This window comes from Malus domestica, chromosome 10, assembly GCF_042453785.1.
Source record: "Malus domestica chromosome 10, GDT2T_hap1".
Lineage (NCBI taxonomy): Eukaryota > Viridiplantae > Streptophyta > Magnoliopsida > Rosales > Rosaceae > Malus > Malus domestica.
The window spans coordinates 12,083,014-12,110,675 of NC_091670.1; the positions used below are offsets into that span (position 1 = coordinate 12,083,014).

General features: G+C 35.7%; 2 protein-coding genes, 1 long non-coding RNA gene and 2 other non-coding genes across 5 annotated transcripts; 3 read left to right on the forward strand and 2 right to left on the reverse strand.

Moving 5' to 3' along the window:
* The first annotated feature begins 5,078 nt into the window (after positions 1 to 5,078).
* On the forward strand, positions 5,079 to 10,913 carry LOC103449797 (probable CoA ligase CCL6). The gene is made up of 19 exons (XM_008389114.4): positions 5,079 to 5,474; positions 5,932 to 5,995; positions 6,117 to 6,206; positions 6,484 to 6,540; positions 6,715 to 6,763; positions 6,941 to 7,017; positions 7,289 to 7,328; positions 7,416 to 7,510; positions 7,617 to 7,781; positions 8,316 to 8,426; positions 8,523 to 8,610; positions 8,700 to 8,766; positions 8,845 to 8,920; positions 8,996 to 9,113; positions 9,403 to 9,648; positions 9,798 to 9,937; positions 10,111 to 10,293; positions 10,387 to 10,506; positions 10,672 to 10,913. Exons 1-19 carry the CDS (start codon positions 5,332 to 5,334, stop codon positions 10,717 to 10,719), a joined length of 1,977 nt encoding a protein of 658 aa, XP_008387336.1. The 5' UTR covers positions 5,079 to 5,331; the 3' UTR covers positions 10,720 to 10,913.
* Positions 5,745 to 5,818, reverse strand: TRNAI-AAU (transfer RNA isoleucine (anticodon AAU)). Its single transcript has one exon. It is a non-coding gene; the product is annotated as a tRNA-Ile (tRNA).
* Positions 10,914 to 20,239: 9,326 nt separating the features above from the next.
* On the forward strand, positions 20,240 to 23,164 carry LOC139188947 (uncharacterized). The gene is made up of 2 exons (XR_011572386.1): positions 20,240 to 22,232; positions 22,797 to 23,164. It is a non-coding gene; the product is annotated as an uncharacterized lncRNA (long non-coding RNA).
* MIR11011B (microRNA MIR11011b) lies at positions 20,456 to 20,779 on the forward strand. Its single transcript, NR_161640.1, has one exon. It is a non-coding gene; the product is annotated as a microRNA MIR11011b (primary transcript).
* Positions 23,165 to 23,339: 175 nt separating the features above from the next.
* LOC103449792 (cold-regulated 413 plasma membrane protein 1-like) lies at positions 23,340 to 24,938 on the reverse strand. The gene is made up of 4 exons (XM_008389111.4): positions 24,540 to 24,938; positions 24,090 to 24,197; positions 23,924 to 23,994; positions 23,340 to 23,784 (listed from the first exon to the last, which is right to left on the reverse strand). The coding sequence occupies exons 1-4, from the start codon at positions 24,716 to 24,718 to the stop codon at positions 23,531 to 23,533; spliced, it is 612 nt and encodes a 203-aa protein (XP_008387333.1). The 5' UTR covers positions 24,719 to 24,938; the 3' UTR covers positions 23,340 to 23,530.
* Positions 24,939 to 27,662: the final 2,724 nt, after the last annotated feature.

A 27,662-nucleotide genomic window follows, 5' to 3' on the forward strand; every position in this document is an offset into this window, starting at 1 on the left:
GTATGCGAACTTTATAAAGGGACCTTCCTTAAGATGAGGAAACATTTTAAACTATTTTTTCTTCAAATATCCTAGACTTTTTTAAACTCTTTTTTCCAAACTCTTAAACTGCATTTTGACTCATGCAACTTTGGTTGCAATTATAGGCAAATTCAGGTTGTAGCTCTCCTTGTTTAATTAAAAAACAAAGGGAAATGGAGGCTTTCAATTTGTCAACACGTTGGATATCAGAAGTTGATCAACAAACAAACGTCCAAAGAGGTCACAAATATTGTTGGGATTTCAGCATCCAATACAAGTAGATAGCTTGCTCCAACCATTTTAGGCCACTGTTTAGGCTTATGCTACCAAAAATCCACCTTTACTTTTTGAGGTCATACCCAACCTCACCTGCACTGCATCTGCTTGTCTGGGTTGTTAGAAAATGCAGTCACCAAATTATTCATTTTTCCAAGAAACAAGAGAGAAAATCTGATACAGTCCTTTTAGGGCTGTAGAGAATTGGAAAAGGTAGAACAAAATGCAAGTTCGGAAAAATGCAAGTTCGGAATAAAGAGAAGCTTGACAGCCAACTCGATAGTAATAATTTCATTCAAATCAGACTTGTCCTCCAACATCCCAAGCACGAGTTATTTATACAATAAAAGGAACATAAACTAGTATATGAAATAAATAGAGAAACCCAATAGACATAGTAGTTTTAACATTATTAGCCTTCTTAATCTTGGAATCTGATGGGTTTTGGACGTTCCTTGGCAATAGAATACTCATTAGATGATGCCCCTTTTGACTTTAATTCTATGTGTGACTCCTCAGATGATCCTTCATCAAAATCTGCAAGGAAGAGTTTGTCACGCGTGATAAATGGAGAAAAGGATAAGACATAGTAAGGTCGAATTAAGTAATGGGTCTGGCTACAGTAGTATGTAAGATTTAAACGTTGTAAAGATCCATTATATCCTCTATATCAATTTTAACGTGAATTTTCTAAATCACTAGTGGTTCGTACTATGAATGCATCACCTGTAATTTGAAAAAAAGTTGAGGTTCCATCGTAAAACTAATTGACAATATAGAAAGTAGTTCAACTTCTTATAAGCTCATGCAATGTCCCTTCTCCCATCGGGATTTATTCTCAACATAATGAGAATTCCTTTCCCCTTCTCCTTTTGGGAATTATTTCTAACAAGTTTAAAGAAATGAGCACATTATTCTAACCAACTAATTTAATATTCGTTAAGCTGCATTTTTCTTCTGTCTTTCTTTTCGAGCAAGAAAATGCAGTCATGAAACTATTGACTTCCAAGAAATAAAATCTGCAAGAGGTCCTCTCTCATGAGTCACGACGAATGAGATCAGGATAAGATAAGGTAAAGAGGTAAACCTAGACTTCTAGTCAGATTAGTAATAATAACAAAAAGGAATGCTAATAAGATCTGATGACTGGCATGTTCTCTAATTAAAAATTCTTTTGTCTAATTAAATTTCATTAGAATTTCGATTGAGAGAGGGATTGCTGAGTCCCAAGTGATCATGTAAAACTAGCAAGGGATGGATTACAAAATGTTTAATAGGAAGAATTAGAAATGTACCATATGCACACCTTTTAACTGTTGAAATACCTCACATCCATTGTATCTTTGAAAAAAGAAGTGTTTAAATATCTTAACCTTGCTCCAACTAATACTGATGCCTTTTGTGATAAAACTTCACACCTAATGACTTGTGTATGTGGTAATTACAAAGTTGGGGGATAATATCGGTGTTGTTGGAAGTGAGCATTTGGTCCATCTATTTGATAATTCAACATGATATCAGAGCCAGAGAGCGGGTCTGTACTGTATTGTTACGTGATGGGTGTGTCCTCCTGGCCCTGCGTGTAGGGTGAGTCCCCTTGGCTCCACATGGTTGTCAATGTGTGGATCTCCCATGTGTGACCCAGTAATTGGGTCCCTCGTGATGGGCATGTTGAAATATCTCATATCAACCGTATCTCTGAGAAAGAAGAGTTTAAATATCTTAACCCCGCTCCAACTAGTATCAAGGCATTTTGTGATAAAACTTCACACCTAACACCTGATGTGATAAAACCCCGCACATGACACCTGACAAATTGTACAGGTGATAATTACAAAGTTAAGGATAATATATGTGTTATGGGAAGTGGACTTTTGATCAATCTCACTAATAATTCAACATTAATTAAGTAGCTATATAAGTAAATCGGTCTCACATATCTTTCTAATGCTCATATGATTTATTTATAATCTCTTTTATCTAATATTTTGTCGCCACTTGACCCTGAGACTTGAAAATTCCTAACATAGCCTTAAGAGAGTCTCTTACAATAAACGGAGGATGTATGCCATCTTTAAGTGTAAGAGAGTGAACACATTACTCTAACTAGCTGATTTAATCTTAAAAAACTCTAAAACACTAGCTAAAAAAAATCTTCTTGAAGTGAAAAATAATTTACTTTGGCAAGGTTGATTAGATTAAAATTCTTTAAGGTGTCCTAACTTATTTTTCATTTATGTGACTGAACCATACAATTATGATTAGATTACACTAGTCTTTAAGTATCCGCGTGAATGCGTTAATTGCTTCAATAATTTTTTTTTTTATGACAACAAAAATTCAAATATTTGAAGTAAATGAATAATATTCGAACATGCTAGAAGAAACCCCTTATAAACCAATCAAAGCAACTGAATCCACATAATAAAATCAGTCTTTCAATTTCCATCTACATTCTATTGAATTTACATTAAGAATAGAGAAAATAATATTTAATAGATAACTGATTGAATTAAATTATTGTTAGCCCAGTGTGAGGCTAAGCCCACCTCTTCCCCTTTAGTGTAGAAAACATCGTTTGTTCAACAACAAAAAAACATGATCATTTGACAACAAATCGAATCATATTAATATGCGCGTGCGAAAGACTTTTTTTATTTTATTTTTATAATTGGCACTACGTGCCTCTTAAGTGTTTAAAAATAGAGAAAACAATATAACTAATTGAATCGCATTATTGTGCACGTGTGAAAGACCTTTTTTTATCACTGGCGGTACACGGCTCTTTAGATGTTTTGAATGTGTTTAAAAATAGAGAAAATAATATTTAATAAACAACTTATTGAATCACATTATTGCTAACCTAATGTGAGGCTAAGCCCATCCACTCCTTCTTATTGTAGATAATATCGTTTGTTTGAAAAGAAAAAAATAATCATTTGACAACTAATCGAATTACATTATTATGCAAGTGCGAAAGATTTTTTTTTATAACTAGCACTACGCGCCTCTTTAGATGTTTTGAATGTGTTTGAAAATAGAGAAAAAAATATTTAATAAACAACTGATTGAATCACATTATTGCTAACCCAATGTGAGGCTAAGCCCACCCCCTCATCCTTAGTGTAGATAATATCGTTTGTTCGAAAAAAAAATCATTTGACAACTAATTGAATCACATTATTAGGTGTGTGTGAAAAACATTTTTTATAACTGGCACTACGAACCTTTTAAGATGTTTTGAACGTGTTTAAAAATAGAAAAAAATGATATTAATAAACAACTGATTGAATCATAATATTACTAAACTATTGTGAGGCTAAGCCCACCCCATCTCCCTTAGTGTAGATAATATCATTTGTTCGAAAGAAAAAAAATCATTTGACAACTAATTGAATCACATCATTATGGACGCGCAAAAAACCTTTTTTATAATGGGTACTACGTGCCTCTTAAGATGTTTTGAACATGTTTAAAAATAGAGAAAATTATATTTAATAAATAACTGATTGAATCATATTATTGATAGCCTATTGTAAGATACTAATTAAAAAAAAAAACTGTATAAAAAAAAGCTGTAAAAAAAAATTAATTATTAGAAAACGTTGTTTATATAATAAAAATATCCATGCATTATTTTGAATTGCTTTCAAACTTTTTTTGTTTGGAAGACATTTTTTTCCACTTATTTTTAATGAAGGCTGTGACTCTAAAAAAACACTGTTCACAGCAGTGTTAGGCTTTTTATATAGAGATTTGACTTATGTGAGATTGTTTAATTAATTGTTTCAAAAAATTGGAGAATCCTATTTTGTCCATGTGGAAAGAAACCCATCTCGTCAACAGACTTCTTCTCTACTTTATCGAAGGAGGTCATCAGTGAATGTTTTGGCAACCAATAAAAGATACCAAATTGGTATTACCAATCTCATCAAAATGTACTTCGAAAGGGATCCTCTCCGGGTTATTTTCACTTAATTCTTTTCATCAAATAATTTTGATCCTTAAAATTTAATTCAACAGCTAAAAATACGGGCCAACTTTAAAAGTTATAGTAACTTTAACAGTTTGATCAAATTAAGGACCCAGATTGTTTGATGGAGATGATTAGGTGGAAGGGATCTGGAGATATCCCTTTCCAATGTACTTGACAACATTTTTGATATCATAATATATTTACACTAGAGAGCAAATGAATAATTGGATCAAACACGTCATTTACAAAATTTAAAGTTGAAATTTTTCATTTACAAGTAAAGAAAATTACTATTATACCAGAAGACTAATTGGCAAAGAAATGACTCCTAAAACATGAGAAATGATAAGGACACACTCCTTTAAGCTTCTCAAATACCCTTATAAACATTTTAGGTCGAACATGATCAACCACCAACAACACCAATAGTGCCCCCAACTTAACCACTTATTACTAGGTGGAGATTTTATCACAGCATGCCTCTTTGATATTAGAAATGAACCTTAGTTGTGTATTACTTAGATTTTCCATGCAAGACTATTCTCCAATACATATGTGTTTAACCATGTCTATTAATTCTGTTTAATTTATTTAATCTGATAGCTCAAAAATAAAGAGTAATATGTGAGAAGTTGAAGTAGAGATACTAAAATTATTTATTAGTCCCTTATTTTGCATCACAAAAACAAGGATTAAGGTTTAATAAGATAATAAAAAGCAATTAGATTAAAGAAACACTACACAGAGCAAGGACTTCACCAAACTCCATCTACCATTATAAATGCAATGCCAGTTATTCCTCACCAATCTACAAGACATGCATCCATACAGCTACCTTGAAGACCCTCTCTCATAAACACCGCTATAAATTGGTTAAAATTTATTGCATTCAGCTGACTTAATCTCCCCCACCGCCACCTCTCCACCTCCATTTCTGCTTCTGGTTATTAGTTACCAGTCACATTCACCAGAAGCTAGCCCTTCCACCTTCCATTATATTTGTTTCAGAATCTCAGTTCTTTACTTGTGCCTGAAATCTCAGTTGGGTAAAAGGGTCCATGGATTTCATAGTGAAGGTTGAGGAACCGAGGCCAGCTGCCAACGGGAGGCCGTCAGCGGGGCCGGCGTATCGGAGCATTTACGCTAAGGATGGTCTCATGGAGTTGCCGGAGGGGTTGGAGTCTCCTTGGCAGTTTTTGAGGTACATTATCATCCCATTTTGGTACTTGTTTTTATTTTTTATTTTTTTTCATGTCTTGTTAAAATTTGATGTGCGTTATGGATCAGAATAATGCACTTTAAATTGAGTGTCACATTTTTCAGTTGAGGGCAGTTGAATTGAGCTTGTTGTTTGTTTGGATCCTCGGAAAATGGACAGATAAATTTCTCAGGAAAATGTAAATATTTATTCCTCATAGCACTCACTCATCAGATCGAAATCAAATTAATAGCAGAAAAAAGAAAACAAAAATGGCCCATGCAGGTCTCGAACCTGCGACCTTCGCGTTATTAGCACGACGCTCTAACCAACTGAGCTAATAGGCCAGTTGATGATTCAGCTAGTATACTTAATAATAATTCTATGTTTTAATCATCATATAAAATCTGATTCGAATTTCTGCGTGAATTCATGGCTGAAACTCTGGTGTTACTTGCAGTGACTCTGCTAAGAAATATCCGAGCAACCCAATGCTTGGGAGGCGGCAGGTCACCGATACAAAGGTAAAGCTTCCATTTGAGCAAAAATAGCACCAACCCATTGAAACCCATGAGCTAATTTTTTTTTCCCAATTAAGATTATCAAAACCCAATTTTTAATAAATTTGTTTATTGGAAATGATAGGTGGGTCCGTATGTGTGGCTTACGTATCAAGAGGTTTATGACGCTGCCATTCGAATGGGTTCAGCCATCAGAAGCCGCGGTGTCAATCCTGTAAGTCACATGCAAATTAAGTATACATGCAGTAGCGCTCAAACGCTAACTAGTTAGTAAGTTAATAGGGCACTAACCTGACCGTGAATAAATTAATGTGCTCCTGTGTCATGGTTTTATATGTTATCCAGAGTTTTGATGTGATCTATGCTATGTAGAACTAATACTATTGTAGTTGAGAGTTGATGTAATAATGGTACTGAAAATAGTTCTATAAAAAAAGGAAGCAAACTACGATTAGTCTCATGATGTTTTTGTATCTTTTACATGTTTACAGGGAGATCGTTGCGGTATATATGGATCAAACTGCCCCCAGTGGCTTACTGCAATGGAGGTGATGCTGTGTTTCGCGTTTTCATGATTGAATTTCCGTGTTTATGCATTCCATTCCGCGAATGCATGCTAATATTGACATTAAATTCTGTGACTATGGTTGAATGACTGTGATGTTGGGGACTGAATGCGACTTTCTGGCGTAATGCTTATTTGTTTTGTTGATGTTTTACAGGCCTGTAATAGCCAAGCCATAACATACGTTCCACTCTATGACACCCTCGGTATGTTTTTCCTTCTCCTTTGTCAATAGAACTCGGTGTGTATACCACCATGACTTTCAGAATACCTTTATATTTTCTTCGTTAATATCATTTCCACGGGCAATTAGACCTTTGATGATGGTGGTTGAGTTTGATTAAATATAGCTGATTAGCTTTTCATGGTTGTTCGTGTTACAGGTGCTAATGCGGTTGAGTTCATCATCAATCATGCTGAAGTTTCAATAGCTTTTGTTCAAGAAAACAAACTCCCTGCTGTAAGTTTGCTTTCTATCCATTTCCTTAAGTACAAATGCACAAGACTATTGATGTCATATAGTTTGGTACTAAAAGTATCCTAATCCAACTCCTTGGTACCAAAACCTCAGATAAATACGAAGACCATCTTACCTTTGGATATTTCTACCCTAAATAGTTTGACGACTATCTTACTTAATTTCCCAATACATATGTGGTATTTTAGTTTTGAATTTCAGTTTTTTTCTAATATGTTCTGATGTCCTGCTCATATGGTAATGCTTTGCGCAGGTTCTGTCATGCCTTCCAAATTGTTCTACCAATTTAAAAAGTCAGTCATCTTCAATTCCCTGAAGATTTGGAATTTGAGGTGCAATTGCTGCAGATTGTAACTCAGTTATGCATTTTCTTTTTACAGCAATTGTCAGCTTTGCAAATGTTTCTAGCGCTCAAAAGGAGGAAGCTGAAGGACTGGGGGTATCTTGTTTTTCTTGGGAGGAATTCTCTCAGTTGGTACGTTGTTTATGTTGTCTTTCTTATATAAATTCCCTTCGTTGGTAAAGGATTCGCCAACTTATTTTTCAATAATGTAAAATGACCTCTCCAGACCTTTTCTCAGGGAAATGCAGATTGTGAACTACCTCCGAAACGGAGGACTGACATTTGCACAATCATGTATACAAGCGGAACAACTGGAGAACCAAAAGGTGTACGTATTAGTAACGGAGCAATTATGTCAGAAGTATTGTCTGTGGAGCAACTACTATTTCTAACAGATAGAGTGGTAAACAACTGAACACACTATTTCCTAGCCTTTTTACGATATATATTGCTGGAGTCCAAATTAGTGTTTTTTCTGCCTCTCAAAGTTAAATTAGAAAAAAGGGAGGATAGCTCCCGGCACTTGGCATGCTTAGTTTGAGTGTGATTTGGTGACGGGCATTTTGAGTAGTTATATCGTAGCCCTTAATTATGATAAATTAGTACCTTCATGTAGTTTAAATGGACATCAGAACAAGACCCTACTGAAAAGTCGATGTTGTTGTGGTTGGTCTTTCCAAACAACTATTTAAACTATAAGTAGTAATACCTTGCTAAGTAAGTCATCTCGTAGTTGAGCCTAGACCGCTTCCCCACCCATCCCAATGCCACTTGAGCTAGAGCTCATAAAAAAGTCATCCGCTCATTCAAGGGTGCTCATTTGCAGAAAATTTTCTTTCCGAAGTTCTGTTACTGCGATATGAGAAATTATTTCCTTTTGCTAATCATGGTGCATTAAAACTACAATACTGATCTCATGAAATCAATTCTAATACAGTGTACGGAAGAAGATTCATATTTTTCCTTTCTTCCATTGGCCCATATATATGATCAAATAATGGAGAGCTATTGCATCTACAAAGGATCCTCTGTAGGTTTCTGGCGAGGAGTAAGTATATAAGATTCATATATCTTTCAAAGTTATCTCTTTTCTTAAATTTTTGTAACTTGTTTCTGATGTGATTTCTTTCTTGAACTTGGGCAGGATGTCAGATTTCTACTCGAGGACCTTCAGGAACTAATGCCTACTATGTTTTGTGGGGTACCTAGAGTGTATGATCGCATATACTCTGGTAAAATATACATCATACCAATCCTGATAAATTACTGTCTTTGATTTTTTTTTAATTGTAAATAGTTGGCTTAAACTTTGTGCTCGCAGGTATTGTCAACAAAGTTTCATCTGGGGGTGTATTGAAGAAGACATTATTCCAATATGCTTATAACTAGTATGAATCCCGAAAAGCTCCCCTTTTTGTTTGCATTTGCATTCCTGCAATAAAACTAATGAAAGATTTAATTGACAGCAAGTTGGCGAATCTGGAAAAGGGTCTCCCACAAGAAAAAGCAGCACCCCTCTTGGACAAACTTGTCTTCGATAAGGTTTGTTGTTGCATCCTTCGCCGTTCAATTATTGAATAGCTGTTTTACACTCTAACAAAATGTTACTTGTGGTAGATAAAACAAGCGTTAGGGGGACGAGTTCGTATATTGTTGTCTGGTGCTGCCCCTTTGCCTAGGCATGTGGAGGAATTTTTGAGGGTCACCAGCTGCAGCACTTTATCACAAGGATATGGTATGGTTGAAGCATCTCTGCTTTATGTCATCTAGGAATGATATAGAGATCGTAGGAATGGTGCTGCTAGAATTTACCTAATTGACTAATCGACGTAGGTTTTGTAGTGACCTTATTTTTTAGTGCAATGGAAAGAACAAAACATTGACCTAAAATGAATTCAATGTCTTCTTTGAAGAAGCTGAGAGTTCAGTGACGCAAGCTTCTACTCATCCGCAGTAGTTTTATAAAGTTCCCTTCATAATGAAAAAGAACCTTCCATCAACTTGCTAAACTCTTTTACATGTAGGCCTTACTGAAAGCTGTGGTGGTAGCTTCACGTCCATTGGCAATGTTTTTCCTATGATTGGAACTGTCGGTGTCCCTATCACAACTATTGAAGCAAGGCTTGAGTCAGTGCCAGAAATGGGATACGATGCACTTTCCAGTGTGCCCCGTGGAGAGATTTGCCTGAGAGGAACAACCTTGTTTTCTGGTTACCATAAGCGAGAAGATCTAACAGAGGAAGTCCTTGTTGATGGGTGGTTTCATACAGGTAAACTTTAAACAGTCAGCCATAAAGTTGTCGCTTGATGCCCAATGTTTTGTCTTCTTGTGAAGATGTCACCACTGGACATCTTAGAAAATTTTGTTGATGCTTAATTGTTGCGTTGAAATGTGATGGTGACTTTGATTTCATTGCAGGTGACATTGGAGAATGGCAGGCAGATGGAGCAATGAAAATCATAGATAGGAAAAAGAATATATTTAAACTATCGCAAGGTGAATATGTTGCGGTAGAAAACATTGAAAGCAAATACTTGCAATGCCCTCTTATCACATCGGTATGTTGCTAGTTGCTAGACCGGGCACAAGTTAATCATTCCTATACGTTAGAGCCCACCTCTATTTGCCTCCATATATGAGTTTTTATTTGTTGGTCTTTGTAATTTGTGGAAGTTCCCTCTGGTTTGTGTTTTGATTTTTCTAAAGTTGTGGATTTTCCTCTGGTTTGCAGATTTGGGTATATGGGAACAGCTTTGAGTCGTTTCTTGTTGCTGTGGTGGTCCCTGACCCTAAGGCGTTGGAGGATTGGGCAGCAGAGCATCACTTGACCGATGATTTCAAATCATTATGTCAAAACCCGAAGGCAAGCAAGTACATTTTGGATGAGCTCAATAGTACTGGTCAGAAACAGCAAGTATGTTGATAATATTTCACCCAATTCCCTGTTTCAATTTCCATGGCGTATATGTCAATGTCTACTCATCTAACTTGGAACACATTCCCGCAGCTCCGAGGTTTTGAGCTGTTAAAAGCGGTTCACTTGGAACCGAAGCCCTTTGACATGGAGAGGGATCTCATTACTCCAACATTCAAACTGAAGAGACCACAGCTGCTTAAATATTACAAGGTATGCCTCCTGGTGTCGTTTTCTATCTACTGCCTTGTCCAACAAGTCATGACTGGTGGCACCTAGAAGTACTTTTTAAGGGCCAACCAATTTTCCAAACACAACCCCCGATATTTCTCTGTCGAGCTAATGTTAATTTATATTTTGTCGGAATATCATCTGCAGGACCGTATTGATACACTGTACAGCGAAGGAAAAGGAGCAAGGGTATGAGTCTGTTGAAAGCTGTAAGCTATCGGATCAAACGTTTTTACCACAATTTCCCAAAGATATTATTTCTGATATTTGAGGAACTATGTAAGAAAATAGTGGGTATCTGCTACCCACAAAGACACTGGATGGGCGCGATCCCGTCAAGTTAGTTTGTGTGTAAATAAAGATAACGTAAAAGCTCTTATTCCCGATAATTTCACATATCTGCTACCCAGAGTGTATATTTGTTTTATTTCCTTCCAAGTAAGAATGCATGATTTAGAGAAAGCAATTATCCTTCTTAGCCGAGGCTACTAGCGCAGGCTTGTAACCAAGCAAAACATTAAAGTGATTGATTGATTGCTTAAAGTCTAGCGTGGTTAGGTGAGGTTGAATAAAGCAATTCCTCTCTGATTTGAAGCCTCAAATGCTTGAGTCTACATTGCTAGCATACAAGTAAGCGATGTTATGCATTAATTTGTGTTCCCAACCCAACCCAATGTTCTCTATTCTTTTGGTTCAATTCGCATTGGAGGTGTGGTTCTAATGCTTATGTACTGTATCCCACACCAAAACAGACTCGGACAAAAGGATGACCCGGGAACTAACGCTTTGCGAAAGGCCGTCCATACCGAGCTGCTAGAGCTTCAATATGTTGTGGTTACGTCGGTAAACAGGCGAGATCCATGTTCAACTTGAGGCACCAAGTGTAGTGATAGAACCCCGTTCCAACCCTAACTCAAAGACAGATTTCAGTAGAGTAGAACACCAATAATGTTCTTTTTTTGGGTCCTGAACAATGATAATATCATTTGTGCACACAAAACTGACACATTTATTAGAGAATATGGGGAAATGTATTGGTTTAGTGTGAACAAATAACATTGCCCCAAGAACACATAATTGAACTATAACTATTTTGCAACTACTAAATTAAGAAATGGCTCGTTTGTAGGAATTACAACAAGTACGGTTTTGTTTTTGTTATACCAATAGCTGCGTTTTCTGTTGGCCATGAGCCATAGTTTTTCATCAATAAATCCAAGCCAAAACCAAAACCAAAAAGAAAAAGTAAAGAACCACCACGGGGTGGCCTAGTGATTGGGGGCAAATCATGGGTTCAATTCCTGACGCTAGTGAATCACATGATGGTGGCCAAGAAGAGGTTGAAATGCCTCTGTGAGTCTTCCCGGCCTCTAGAAGGGTGGACTGCGGTGGCGAAGCCACCAATCGGTCCCTTTTTTTTTTTTTGGTTAAAGTTAAAAAAGAAAAAGAAAAAAAAATGGTAAAGTAGGCTTAGATTTTACAACTACTTTGGCTAAAGCTAGTAGGTAGGACTGTCTGATGATCCTTGCCCTGCAAAAGTTAGGTTTACTACCACCTGGTTTGGGAGCTTCATTTGTTTTCGTTGTGAGAATACAACCTTCCACCAATGTCTATATAGTGTGCAGTTGCAGAAAGATGAGTGTGCGGGTGCAAAGCCAAGAGCTTATGCCTACCAACATAGCACCAAAGAGTGTAAACATGTAGAGAGAAGCTCTCCTATCCGATCAAGCCATGACCAACACAAAGAGAGAGTTGTCGAAATAAGATCTTCCGAAGAGGAAGCCACACAAAGTTTGTGAGCGTAGGAGAATAATAGGTCTCTTCTCAAAGCAATTGAGGAGTCAAGGACTCCTATCATTGCATTTTCTGAAATTTTGCATCCTCAACTTGGTGTTTGGACGGACCTTTCAAGATCCTTCAATGTACAGAGTTTTCAAAGAAATGAAAATTTTGGCAATTTTTTATAAGGTGAATCACTCGGAACTACAAAATTAGAGGGAAAATTTGATACTTCTCATACTTCTGAGGGATTCACCTTGTAAAAAATTGGCCAAAATTTTCGTCACTTTTGAATGTTCTCTACATTGTAGGATCTTAATAAGTTCATCCGAACACCATATTATGGATGCATAGTTTTCAGAAAATACGATGATACAAGTTTTGATTCCTCGATTGCTTTGAGAAGCTTCGACATATTAGCAAAGGTTTGGTGAGCTGTGCTGCCCACGTAGTAATGCTGGAGGATGAACACACTGGGAAGAGATATCGGAGATTATGAACATGGGGAAGATAATGACCTTCACAATGTCTGTGTATTAACAAGATTTTGCATTTTGTTTTGGTTTTTTTTTCCAGGTGTGAAGTTTGAAGCTTGCTGTTTGGTTCTACTTTTGTGTTTCTGTGTTGGCTAGCGCTTTTGTGTTGCCTCATGTTGGAGAGAAGGAAAGAGGAAAAGTCACAATTTACACTCATGAATTGAAAGTTGTAATTAAGTTGCATTTCGTTTCTTCTTTTGGTGAAAAAAACGAGAGTTCATTTGCTATATAAAAACTCTAGTATTTCTTTCTATAAATAGAATAGGATTATACGAGATTCCTCATAATAGTCAATGTTGTAGGCATAGCACCCACCTGGCCGAAGAGAGGAGACCATTACTTTCGGGGGAAAAAAGACTCACAGTTACATTATCTATAAATAAATATACTTTCAACTTTCAAGAAGGGAGAAGGCTGAACTGTATCTTCAACAAGGTTTCTGCTCACATTTTCATGATTACAAGTTAGACAACATGTACGGAAATACAACGAAAATATGAATTGTTGAAGGGATTACATGAATTAACAGTTGAATATCAGAATGCGCAACGAATAAGACCAACAAAATAGAAAGAATATTATTAAAAGAATGAGAATGCCAAAACGGTTACAAAACCCTAAGAGGCTATATTATGACTGACTTGTTATTCTACGAGTTACAAAGCATCATATATATAGAGAACTAATCTAACCCTAATAAGCAAGAAAACGAAACCCTAATACTAACGGGCTAAGCCCAAATTCAAACAATAAAATAAATAACTATTTTCCAACATTAACGACACAAAAAGGAACTTGAGAAAATGTAGAAACTTTCCACCAGGTTTGGTGAAAGCGTCTCTGAACCCACCGGCTACCCGGATGTGTTCTTGCAGCAAATAACCGGCGATGAGAAGACATTACAACATCAATCCAGTCGCCCCTCACAGTGTCCGCAGATAAATTAGGAGCAACCACTAGAAGAAGAAATTGGGAGCAGCCTCTCCATAAATGGGGTAAGGCTAGCCGACATTCACCTCTCCCAGACCCTGCGTAAAGCGGGAGCCTTGTACACTGGGTACGACGACCACTAGAAGAAGAATCAACTCTCCCGGCATTTCCAGCCAGTCTGGAGGTTATATATCATCATAGTTAGTGGCCACAACCGTAAACAGAATGGGATTAGTAAGCAACAATTTTTGTTTAGTTTGTCTGCTAATCAACCCCATCAGCTTTGTCAGTTGCTGCCAATATTCTCTGTTCTTTTGGTTCAATTCACATTGGAGGTGTGGTTCTAAAGCTTATGTACCCACAGCAAAACAGACTCGGACAATAGGATGATCCGGGAGCTAACTCGTTTCAAAAGACGATCCATCCCGAGCTACTAGAGCTTCAATATGTTGTAGTAACCCCATTAAACAGGCGACAGCCTTGTTCAACTTGAGACACCAAGTGTAGTGATACAACCCCGTTCAAACCCTATCTCAGAGTTTCAGTAGAGTAGAACACCAATAATGTTCTTTTTTCGGTCATGAACAATGATATATAATTTGTACACACAAAACTGAGACATTTAATAGAGAATACAAGCAAATGTGTTAGTTTTGTGTATACAAATAACATTGCCCCAAGAACAAATATTTGAACAAAATCTATTTTGCAACTACTAAATTAAGAAATGGCTCGTTTGCAGGAAATACAAAAATTATGGTTTTGTTTTTGTTATAGCAATAGCTACGCTTTCTGTTGGTCGGTCAGCCAAAGATTTTTCATCAATAAATCCAAGCCAAACCAATACCAAAAAGAAAAAAGAAAAAGTAAAGTAGGCGTAGATTTTAAGGAAAACTAATGAAAATAGTTTGAAAACTGTGAGTTTTAATGATAATTATTTTGCAACTACTAAATTAAGAAATGGCTCGTTTGTAGGAAATACAAGAATTATGGTTTTGTTTTTGTTATAGCAAAAGCTGCGCTTTCTATTGGTCGGTCAGCCAAAGATTTTTCATCAATAAATCCAAGCCAAAACCAAAAAGAAAAAAGAAAAAGTAAAGTATGCATATATTTTTTGGAAAACTAATGAAAATGGCTTGAAAACTTTGAGTTTTAATGATAAGGACAAAATAAATGGTAAAGTGAATAGTACCAGGATTGACTTTTTAGTATAAAAATGTGGTTTTTCGTTAAAGTGAACAGTACCGGGAGTTTTTCGTTAAAGATCCCTAGATTTTACAACTACTTTGGCTAAAGCTAGTAGGTAGGACTGTCTGACGATCCTTGCCTTGCCTTGCCAAAGTTAGGTTTACCATCTTCTGGTTTGGGAGTTTGATTTGTTTTCCTGGTGAGAATACACATGATAGGATTTTTAGTACTTACGTAAACAAGGTTAAAAGCATACAAAATACTTGCAAGAGTACAAATTTGTTGTAGTATATATACTCATGCAAGGTCGTTCTTCACATGAATTATTTAAATAATCTATGTAAAATCAATTCTTAATTAATTAATTAAAACAAAATTTTGGAAAATTTGATTTTGGAATTTTAGATACTAAAAACGAATTTTAAATAACGTATATTTAACATGCAATATGTCTATGATATTCTGATCAAATGTAAACATGCAAGACTCATTAAGTTATGTGAAAACCCTTCAAAAAACCATGCAACACCTAAGAGCGTGATATTCGTCTTACGTGAAATTACAATTATTGACCACAAGAAGCAAATACCCAATCCTCCGTTGATATTTCGACTGAATTGCATCCAATTACTTACCTAAATGGTGATCAAACATTAATACATAGAGACAATTTAAACACAGTGATTAATAATTCAAAGTATACATGCATAATATCATAAATAATTCAAAGTATTCATGGCCTCGCTCTAGCAAAAATGGATTAGTTACACATATTCATAATTAAAATCAAAGAAAATATTATTATGAAAAAAAAGATTGAAAACACCTTAGAGTAAAAGTCTGAAATTTTCCAAGAACCTTAGCCAATTTCCTCTCTCCAAAGTCACATAAAAGAGAAGAAGAAAAAGACTTGCCCAGAAAAAACTTGCCTTGCCAAAGACCTCTATCGCTCTACATAAGCTATCCAATAATCCCCTAATAAAAGTCTTTGGATCCAATTAGGACACCAAATAATAATAAAATATATTAGAAAATAAAGCCCGAATTAAGCTATTAGAATATGAAAGGAAATTGTCCAGCCACGTTTTATGTGACAGTCTGTCCCGAACGTATATATTATTCATCCTTGAGAACGTGGAAATTTCTATTATACCCTTTTTATTATTGAGTTGTGTGTGTATAAACTAGGGTTTTGGACCAATAGGTTCTATTCCTTATTATTTGGACCTAATTAGAACAAAAGGCCTAAGGTTTTGGTTGATTGACTGCAACTGGACCACACACGCATACCCTCATCTTATCCCGTTGACCTTTCTCTCTCATCCCTCTTGCATTTTCTTCCATGTTCGTACAATTGTACGGACAAACCTTGAACCTTCACTTCTGTCCTCAGATCGAACCAATGGAGACCATATTCAAGTTCCTTGCGAGCCCAGGAACCCAGTGATACGAACGTGAAGATCTCATTTTCCCGAGAACCTGAGAACCCAGTTTTGGGTTACTGTTCATTCACTCGTGATTTCGAAGCTTTTAGGAGATTTTAAGCTACTAGTGAGCTTTAGGACGTCTTCACGAAGTTCGGAGAAGAAAAACGAAGTTTTTTGGACGTCAGGAAGTTGAGTTTATCAAGTTTCAAGTTTGGCCGGATTATCGAAGTTTCTCCGGCGAGATTCCGTTGGTCTTAGGTCCCCAAAGTGGTAAGGTTTTGTTCCTCTCATCCTAAGCTTTAATTTGGTATAGATTTCGTGGATTTTGGTTGAAAATCGAAAAAGATATGAAGGTTTGAGTATTTTTCCAGAAACCGGCACCCGCGACGATCTCGGACGATTCAAGGAAGACGAAGGGGAATATTCCGTCAAGTCTGACAGAATATTCTAATGGTGTCAGGTAACGCCGTTAATTTCTGTTAAGGTTTTAACGGAATATTCCTATCAGCAGTTAAGTTTTAGTTAGGGTTTGGCCGTACGTAGGGGTGCGTGGGTGGTTGGAAAATTTTTCTAAAAATTTGGGGATGTTCCTGAGGTTGAGTAGATCATGGTGGTATATTCAAATACCGAATTTGAGTTATTTAAGAGAAGTTATTTCCTAATTTTGTGTATATGCTTTAAATAACGTTTATTCAGTTATTTCGCATATAGGTGAAACCTATCCTGAGGACGAGCGCTATCAATTGAGGCTCAGGGGCTACGACCTTTCGACATATCAGTGAGTGGGCTTTTGGTTTTCCGTATATACCTATATACTTGAGATTTTTCCCAGAAAATGAATTTGAATGATTATACGTTTTTGAAATGCCATGCAAAGTATCTGCCTGTTTTATTTATGCATTAGTAGTTGCATATAATTATGATTGGTGCTGCGAACGCACAAGTAAGTGCTAGATAAGTTCATAAATTAAAGATTTGAGGTTACTTCAGTTATGTGAGATATAATGTGATGTATTGATAGCTTATAAACTTGCACCCCAGTGTTAGTGCTTCCGTCCAGAGTTAGGGCACAGTCATTCACGTGATGTTCACCTCCCGCACCATATGCTCACCTTGGATTCAAGTTAGGTGCACATGCTTGTCATACATACCACTTTAGGTGGTTCCGACTCGTAGGTGACCCGCGATTATTTGCACAACCTTCACGTGATTGTAGCACTAAATCATATTTATTTTACACATAGTCCTGTCGTACATACCACTTTAGGTGGTTCTGACTCATGTGCAGGATTTGATTTGATTTTGATCTGATTGAGATTGGTTATGAGCTATATACTCAGCCGTGCAGATTGAGTTAGAGGGATTTAGATGATGCTATATTTGACATTGATATATTTTGCCTGGATTACTTATGGCATTGCATTGAGATACTTTGACATGGTATACTTCTATGGATTTTCATCTTGAGTATGATTTCTGATAGAGCTTATTAATATTATTATTATTATTATTATTATTATTTTCTAGGAAATTATACAGGTTTTACGGCGAGGGGTTAAAACTTTTGAGAAATGAAACGATTTTCAAAAGCTTTGTTTTTGCCCACTCACACTTTCTGTTTTGCGCCCCTCCAGGTTTTAGGTAGAAGTGCTTGGTGGAACATGAGGATTTCGACGAGGGTTCTGACAGAACATCACAATGTAGGATCATCTTTGGGTGTTGTATAATTAGTACTTGTCCTGCTTGACTGCATCTAGGATATTTATGCTTTGGTTGTGTATTTCACATTTAATCTCGCACTAGCACTCTATCTTAGCTATTACTGCTAGTAGTTTGGTTTTTATTCATTCATATTTCCCTTATATCTTTATTGCTTCCGCACTGTGCACATGGCTACGTCACCCTCACGTGACGGCTAACATGCCTCGATCTAGGTCGGGGTATGTTATTTTAGCCCTTAAAGATTGGAACAACTTGAACACATCTTCAAAAGGGGCCGAATCCGAAATAGGCCATCTTAGGCTCCAAAACTCGCAATCAAGCCTAAAATGTCACTTTTCCAGCACTACGTATTGCTCCTTTATTCTATCGCTAGAAAATAATCGCTTGACGGAAAAAAAATCTGATATTTTGATACGATCAAGCTAAGTGACTCACAAATGTTCTCCAATTGGGATTACTCCAAAATTCATCCATTTGATCACGTTTTGCCCTTGAGGAAGTTGAAAGTCCTATATTGGAAATACAATTCAAAGATCAAAATTGTTCCAAAATAAACTAAAATTAGGGTAAAATATTTAATATAATATTGACTCATCAAATACCCCAACTTAGGTTTTTCCATGTCCTCAAGCAAAATAAGACTCAAACGATCGCAAAAACTTAACAAACTAGACACTTAGTTAAAACTTAACTAAGACAAAATTTCCACCTTCAAATCGCAACCCATAGAAAATGTTAAAAACTAGAACATCTTTTCAAAAGTTCCAATGAATCCCACCACAAAGTCTAAGCCATTTAAAGCTACTTAGAAAAGAATTCATGAATTTCATTTGGCGTAAAGTGAACTAATAGATTTGAGGAGACTCGATTAAAATCCTTACATGTCGTCCTCTTTATTTAGTACTTTACACACTTGTATATTCATTTTTTTTTTCGAATTTTTTCTTCATATATATATTTTCAGTAACAGTAATGGTCATGCAATGTCAGTTTACTTAAATTTTCGATCCAACCCATGTAACGAGCTTTAGGTCAATGACTCCCAAACCACCAGGGGCTTTAGGGTACTAGGTATAGTACACCCCTAAAGACTTTTTAACTCGAGCTGAAAGGCTATGAAATCAACCACCCACCATGTCCCATGCCAAAACTTTACCGTTTGATGCGAGAATCACGATTGATTAGGCAAGACTGGCCTAGTTACTAAGCAAAGTCTCGGTGGAACAATTATTACATTATTTGTAACACATACTAAACTTTACTTTATTTCAAACAAAAAATTAAAACAAAAAATAACTTAGACGAAAAATAAGTGCTTCAATCTCACTTCTCATAAACCATGTTGGTGTGATGTGCAAATTTCAAAGTATAACTCATGAATTAGTGTTTGAGCAAAAACAAATAGAAAAAAGGACCCTGCTACGAGATTAGTTTTCACCATGTCTATTTGTTCTAATGTTTAAAATAAGGGAACTTTAACGAAAAGCACCCGGTACTGTTTACTTTAACGAAAAACCACATTTTTACACTAAAAAGTCAATCCTGGTACTATTCACTTTACCCTTTATTTTGTCCTTATCATTAAAACTCAAAGTTTTCAAGCCCTTTTCATTAATTTTCCTTTAAAATAAACTATGAATATTAACTAAAAAAGAATGAAAATCTTTTTAACCAACTAAAAAATTAAAAATTCTTAAATTTACTTTCCCACCCCAAACTTAATTCACGCATTATCCCCAAGTAATAAAAGAGATCAAAGAAAAGACATTAAAAGAAGTTTATATAAAAAAATAAAAAATCTAACAACTTGACTGAAATAAAGAAAATAAAACAAAAAGAAAAATAAAAATAAACACAAAGGAAAGATGGTACCTGGGCTAAAAATGGAGTCCAAGATGTGGAGAAAACAATTGGGGCCTACTCGAGGGCAATCCAACAAGAACCTTAGCAGCCCACAGAAGGAGAAAAGAAATGGCTTGAAAATAATAGTCACACACCATCAAGGAGATTCGAGTAGCTTGCCAATAGGTTAATATACACGGATCCACTTGCACCATTCCCACGTGTGAAGGAAACCTAGCAGCTGCCTATTTAAGAAACTTTTAACACCTCGCCGTTTCCAGACAACCTCTCTCTCTAGATTTTCCCTGCAATCTCGAGCCCAGCGCCCATTCCTACAAACCCTAGCTGCTTAGTGCATCAATACTTCGCTCCCATTTCTCTCCCAGCCCTCTCTCTCTCTCCCCTCTCTCTCCCAGCCCTCTCTCTCTCTCCCCTCTCTCTCTCCAACTCTTTGGCTAAAGCTAGTAGGTAGGAGCCACCACTAAGTTCTTATGTGTGAGCGTAGGAGAATAACAGGTCTCTTCTCAAAGCAATTGAAGAGTCAAGGACTCCTATCACTGCATTTTCTGAAAATAATGCATCTTCAACGTGGTGTTTGGATGGACCTTTTAAGATCCTACAAAATTTTCAAAGAAAAGAAAATTTTGGTACTATTTTTACAAGGTGAATCACTCGGAAGTACAAAATCAGAGGAAATTTTTTGGTACTTCTCATGGATTGTAAGATCTTAATAAGTTCATCCAAACACCATATTGAGGATGCATAGTTTTCAGAAAATACAATGATACAAGTCTTTGATTCTTCTCTTGGAAGCTCATTGTCATCTATGAAGGTTTTCATCCCCTTCTGAACCAAATTTGCTATACAATTGGTCTGTAAGTTTTAGCGTGTATTTCATCTTAAGCTCCGAAATGTATCGTATCGCCATGAATAGGTAATATACTGCAGGCTAAAAGAGTTGGGAATGGCATGCGTACTTGGCTTATTGATCCTCGATTTTATATTATATATCTAATCATGTTCTTAGTATGTTTTGATAATTATTTTAGTGAAATTTTGATATTTATTTTTAATGTAGGACTTGTGAATTTTTTGTTTTGTGAGCAAAAAATGATCAAACGGATGAATTTTGAAGTAATTCACGGATGTTTGTGAGTGCTTCAACTTGTTGTTTGTGTCGAAGTTTCAGATTTTTCTAGGCAAGGAAATAAGGAACTAGCGTGCGGTGCTGACAAAGAGGCGTTTTGAGTTTATAGGGGCTTTTTGGCTTCCAAAATAGTGTTTAGGTCTTTCTGCAGATATGTTCAGGACATCTAAAGCTTTAAAAAGAGCCATCTGAGGCCTATTTTGAAGCTGATTTAGGGCCTGCACCTGGACGTGGTTGTTTGGTTGCTGGCAGATTTTCCTTATCAACTAGGGATTTTGTTTCCTAGTTTCTCTTAATTTGTTTTGTTTCCTAGTTTTTAGAAGACCGTTTTCTAAGAAGAATTTAAATTGTAGTAGTATAAATAAAGGGGCCGGCCTAGGAATTCTCTACACAACTTAGGATTGCCGAAGCTCTGACAAATTGAATACTTAATTGTGGTTTCACTCTTTTTCTATTTGAATAAAATTCCTTTATGAATATGCATAACTAACTCTCCTTTGTTAGGGCGAAGCCATGAGCCTTAGCATGAATATGTAGTCTTTATTTAATTGCTTATGATATAATTATGCATGTATATTTTGAATTAATAATCATTGTGTTTAAACTGTCTTTATATCATAATGCTTAGCTACCATTAGAGTGTTTAGATAAGTAATCGGATGCAATTTCTATTGTCATGTCACTGTGAATTTGAGGAATTCTTCTTGTCATTGATAATTGTAAGTGCACTTAGGGTGAAAGTCACATCTTAAGGGTTGCATGATTTTTCAAATGGTTTTGCACAAAGCGTAATGAGTCATTGCTTGTTTGATATATGTTCTATCTTGAATGACACAAGTAGAATATACATTAGGAAAACTTAACCTTCAAAGTTGCATGCGTAATTTTTAAGTTATGATTTTGTTTTTGCTAAAGTTAGGTTTACCACCTTCTGGTTTGGGAGTTTCATTTGTCTTCCTTGTGAGAATACATGCCTCCACCAATGTCTATATAGTGTGCAGTTGCAGAAAGATGAGTGTGCGGGTGCAAAGCCAAGAGCTTGTGCCTGCCAACATAGCACCAAAGAGTGCAGACATGCAGAGAGAAGCTCTCCTATCTGATCAAGCCATGACCAACACACACACAGTTGTCAAATAAGTAAGGATATTCCGAAGAGAAGTCACCTATCATTACAATTTTTTTTTAAAATTATGCATCCTCAACGTGGTGTTTGGATGTACTTGTTTAGATCCTTAGATTTACAAAATTTTCAAAGAAAAAGAAATTTTGGCAAATTTGTTACAGGGTGAATCATTTGGAAGTACAAAAAATCAGAGGGAAATTTTTGGTAGTTCTGGTTTCACCTTCTGAGGGATGCACCTTATATAAGTCAATAGGAAAAAAAATTTGTTGCTTTAAATATTCTTTACATTGTACGATCTTGGCAAATTCAATCCAAACACTATCTTGAGGATGCATCAAGTTTTCAGAAAATACAATGATACGAGTCTTTGATTCCTCAATTGCTTTTAGATGGTGATCTTTCTGCTCTTTTTGGAAGCTCATTATCATCTATAAAGGTTTTAATCCCCTTCTGAACCAAATTGCTATACATAAAGTTGTACCGTGTATCTTCACCTTAAAGCTCAAAAATGCATCGTATCGCTATGGCTAGGTAACATACTCCATATTCTTTGGTGTTGTGGTGATAACTTACTGCAGGCTGAAAGAGCTGGAAATGGCATGCGTACTCAACTCATCAACGACTCTCTTCTTGTACGAACATGTGGAGGCTCTTCCTTAACTGGAGTCCTATATTCCTGCGAAGCAGTTTCCTGCTACCTTTGACGTGAACGCAACACTCAAAGGACAAGGTTAAAAAACAATTGCTAGTTCAGTGTCGGTTCGAAGGAACGAAGGTGATTTTTGCCTTGCCTTGTAATAAAGTTGAAAAGCGTTGGAAGGGTGATTGGTTGTGCCCATACTTTTTCTTTTGTGGACTTACCTTCATGTATAAGCAGTATGTTCATTGATACGCACATTTATAATTGTAATCTATTTGTCCACATGCTTAGTTCGAGCATCGAAAACAGGATGAAAAGAAGAGGGTTGTCCCTTTTATGTGTGTGCCGTGTTAGTTTTGAGCGTATTAGCAAAGGTTTGGCAAGCTGTGCTGTCCACGTAGTAATGCCACAGGATGAACACACTGGGAAGAGACATTGGACATTATGAATGTATGAATTACATGCACGCAAACACAAGAAGTAAGAAAGATGAACCGCATCTTCAACAAGGTTTCAGCTCACATTTTCATGATTACAAACAATACGACATGCACGCAAATACAACGAAGGTATGAATACATGAATTAACGACACAAAAAGGAACTTCAGAAAATGTAGAAACGCAAAAACACTCCAAATGAAGCATGATGGCAAGCATGGCAGTGAAAGTCTCTATAAGATATAAAGTACAATGGCCCAAACAGGGTAGACGAACAGAATGATTATGCCAACAGTGTTCGATATTCCACCAGCTTTGGTGAAAGCGTCTCTGAACCCACCAGCTGCCCGGATGTGTTCTTGCAGCAAATAACCGGCGATGAGAAGGCATATTACAACACCAATCCAGTCGCCTCTCAGAGTGTTCGCAAATAAACTAGGAGCAACCACTATAAGAAGAATCAACGCTGCGGGCAATTCCAGCCACTCTGGAGGTTATAAACATAGTTAGTGACCACAAGCAGTAAACAGAAGGTGATTAGGATAAAGTAAGCAACAAATTCTAGGTCATAAACTTGGAAGCATAGACATGTTCGATCAGCAGTGGGAATAAAAACTATATTTTACCTGGGAAACGTTTAGGGAAGAAAAGCCGTAAGACAACACCAACGAGAGCAATCCATTTTCCAATCTCTCCCCTGGAAAAATAAAGATTTTTAGGGAATAGAACGAACCAAAAACACCGACAACAGGAAATATATAACTTGTACGGTAAGTATGTGTGGAAAATAACCTGAAGATGTTGAACAATATTGAAGGAAGGGTAAAGAAAATGTAGGGGATCAATAGCCCTGTAAGAATGTTCGATTTCCAGTTTGTTCGATCCAAGATCAACAGATAGCTACAGTCAACACAGAAACAAATAGGTGAGGTTCATATATTTTCCCAAATCAGTACAAGTGAAATTAAAATATCACACAAAGCACAATTAAGAACATAAAAACTAAACCAAACTGACATAATTTACATAAAAAAACTTGGAAAACTGAATCATAAAATAACAGAAAAACAGTGATCTAAACTATTGAAAACTAACGAAAAAAGTTCAATACAGGATCTGAAAAACTGCATCTCCAAAAAATAACAATAACCCAGAAAAATATCAGTTACCATGAATTTAAGACCTCTAAGATCATCCAAAAATCTTAACATCCAATCGAAAACAAGGAGAGAGAAGACATACATTGCAGCAAACGAAGCAACCCATTTGAGAAAAGCAGTTCCGAATCCCAAGCTGCCGAGGCGGACGGCGTGGCCGGCGAGCTTCTTAGCAGCAGCGCCGAGCTCTTTGAAATCGCTGCTGATCAAATCGGCGGCATCAGATTCAGTCATCATCTTCAAGTAGCTCTGTTTTTTTGCCATCTAGAGGAACAGGGACAGGGGAAGACAGGAACAGAGTTACTAGAAAGGGCAGAGACAGTGGAAGGGATAATTGGATTTGACCTTCAATTGCTGTATTTGTAAGGATCTAAATAAAAGATCTATAAAATTATTGCCGCCGCGTGGCAGAGCAGCTGCACCACTAATGTAAAGCAAGTGGTGAATTTGTATTTAATTTGGAAAAATGATTCGTTGGATTTTTTTTTTTCTTAAGATTTTAAGAATTTTATAATCATAATCGTTTAATATATATTGTGTGATTAAAAAAATTTATATATTATTTATATATATTTTTAAATTTTAAATTTTAAAATAATTTATGATCATATAATATACAATAAACTGTTACGATCAATGAAAAAAAATTTCGGCGATAATCTTTTTCCTTTAATTTGTATTTGCACCAGGTCGGTCGACATGACACCATGTGGCTTGTCACATAGTTGGGACCTACTCCTTATCTCCTTATTAATAATTTTCTCAAGCTACCTATTAATAATTTTTTTGTCAATTAAAAAAATTAAATTAATCCTGACAACAAAATTTAAATAAAATAGCTAAAATAAAAGTTATGGATATAGTACAAAATAATTTTAGTTTTTTTTTTTTCCAAAAGCATAAATCATATCAGTAAATTTTTAGTGATAAAATAATCTGAAGGTTGTCACTAAATTTTTTAACGAGTATTTTATATTTTCTCTTTTTATAAATTTTGTGTTTAACTTTTTAATATATACAAGCATTATATGTATACATTTCTAGTTATATTTGATTGTTTTGTGCTTTCTGTAAGTTATTGAGGCTTGACGAAACATATTTATATGATATCCATTGAACTTCATTTTCAGGATATAAAGTAGATTATCCTTTGTGATCTACTTTGAATTTAATTATATATTTGGAAAAATTGTATACGTTGACACCTTTATCATGAATGGTATTTGAAAATGATCGTTTCAATTTAGTTTTCATTTGTAAGTGAGAAATTTTAAGTTAAATTTTTATAAATAATGAGTTTGAGACTAATTATTATTAAGAGTTAAGTCCGGATAACTGCCTAACCTTTAGGGATGATTCTAAATTAGTCCTAACCTTTCAAAACATTCCAAATAACTACTTTAAGGTCTTAAAGTTTCAAAAATGAACATCTATTAGGTTCATTCAGTGATGACGTGGATAAACATTAAGTGTGTTTAAACTCTCAAGTCATTTATTGAGAGAATATCCAAATTGGCCTCATTTAGCCAAACAAATTTATGGTTTAACTTAGTTAAAATGAGTCAATTTGGGAGATTAGAATCCCAAAGACGTCGATTAGTGAAAATCAACTTTAGTGTTTATCCACCTCATTATTTAATGCTATCAAAGTCATCACTTAGTGTGGCTAAAATATATGGTGACCTACCAAATGCCTAGTTTTTTTTTTTAAATTTAGGTAGTTATTTAGAATGTTTTAAAAAGTTGAGATTAATTTAGGAGGGTGTATTCAATTAGGAATCTAAGAGAGTTTAATGTATTTATTAACTCCCATGAATTTCATGAATTTTAATTGATTCACATAAAATTCGGTGAATTGTACAAAGATTTGATATGAAATTTGTTATGAAGTTCAATGGAGTTTTATGAAGTCTAATAGATTCAGTGGGCAATTTTTGATTTTTTTTTTTGGTAAGAGTAAATCTTTATTTAACTCATTAGACTGCAAGCCACAAATTCAATTCTTGCACATATTATATGGTTAGCTAAACTTTTGCCTCTCAAGTTATTCATTTTTTTGGCCACTTAGTACTACAATCTAGTGGTATTTCTTTTTACTTATAAGTGAGAAGCCTTAGGTTCGATTTTCACCAAAGACAAATTTAAACCAATCGTTTGTTCAAAAAAAAAAAATCTTTTTGAGCTCTATCCAATCCAAGCAAAAAAAAAAAAAAAAACACAATATACCTTGAAGCTATATCAAGAAGTCTAGGTTCGCCAAAAACCAATAAGCAATACACAAGAAGTCTAGGTTCGCCAACAACCAAAACCAATAAACTTTACAGAATAAGAAGGGATGAAGAATATATACTTTGCAATATATCACAGTAGATAAATCATCATCAGTTCTCATCTCGGACTCCCGCTAACACTACGGCCTCGTTTGGCAGCTCGGACTGTACTGACTATTTCTGTCGGATAAGATAAATAGCCACCGGATAGTACTGACTAAATTGGTCGGGCGTTTGGTGCAGTATCGGATTAATGACCGTATTATTTATACTGTGTTTGGTATTGAACCGGATAGGACAAGAGAAAAAAAATTAACAAATCTTTCTTAGCTTTTAGACTCTAATATAATGCTTTATTGATTCGTATAAAGATACAAGCACCTTTGGTACTAATTTTGAGTTAAGTTTCCTGCCTTGTGTTTTGTTAATTTGATATTATTTTTTTTCCCATTCTAATTTGGCCTCTGTGGTTGTCACGTATATATTCACACATATCTATATCCAGATAAAAATTCCAATCAACAATTCAACAACCCTAGTCCGAAATTCAACAATTCAATGCCAATCAACAATTCAACAACCCTAGTCCGAAATTATTCACACATATATATATCCAGATAAAAAGTAAAATTCACATAAAAATTAAAAAAATGGATAGAGTGATGTAAAACACAAATTTACATAATCAATTGCATAATTAGAGAGAAAATAATAAATAGATTCAATCAATTGCAAGAAAAATAGGAGGAGGGGGAAGAATAGAGGGAGGGGCGGAATCCCAGAAGAAGAAAATTGAAAAGACGAAAATGTGATTCAAACGAAGAAGAAGACTGTGAGAAGACATACCTGGGATGAGAGCAAGATGGCGTCTGGAGAGGAAGAGAATGAAACGCTGCGTTAAGAGGTTGCGGTGGTGGTGGTGGGGGGAATCGAAATTT

Excerpts from the sequence above, each read along its gene's own strand:
- LOC103449797 (XM_008389114.4), top strand. The coding sequence starts at position 5,332 with ATGGATTTCATAGTGAAGGTTGAGGAACCGAGGCCAGCTGCCAACGGG. Across the intron at positions 7,018-7,288 it reads AAGAAAACAAACTCCCTGCT|GTTCTGTCATGCCTTCCAAA; the intron begins GTAAGTTTGCTT and ends TGCTTTGCGCAG. Across the intron at positions 10,294-10,386 it reads GTACTGGTCAGAAACAGCAA|CTCCGAGGTTTTGAGCTGTT; the intron begins GTATGTTGATAA and ends ACATTCCCGCAG.
- LOC103449792 (XM_008389111.4), bottom strand. The coding sequence starts at position 24,718 with ATGGCAAAAAAACAGAGCTACTTGAAGATGATGACTGAATCTGATGCC. Across the intron at positions 23,995-24,089 it reads ATATTGTTCAACATCTTCAG|GGGAGAGATTGGAAAATGGA; the intron begins GTTATTTTCCAC and ends TTATTTTTCCAG. Across the intron at positions 23,785-23,923 it reads CTTCCCTAAACGTTTCCCAG|AGTGGCTGGAATTGCCCGCA; the intron begins GTAAAATATAGT and ends TATAACCTCCAG.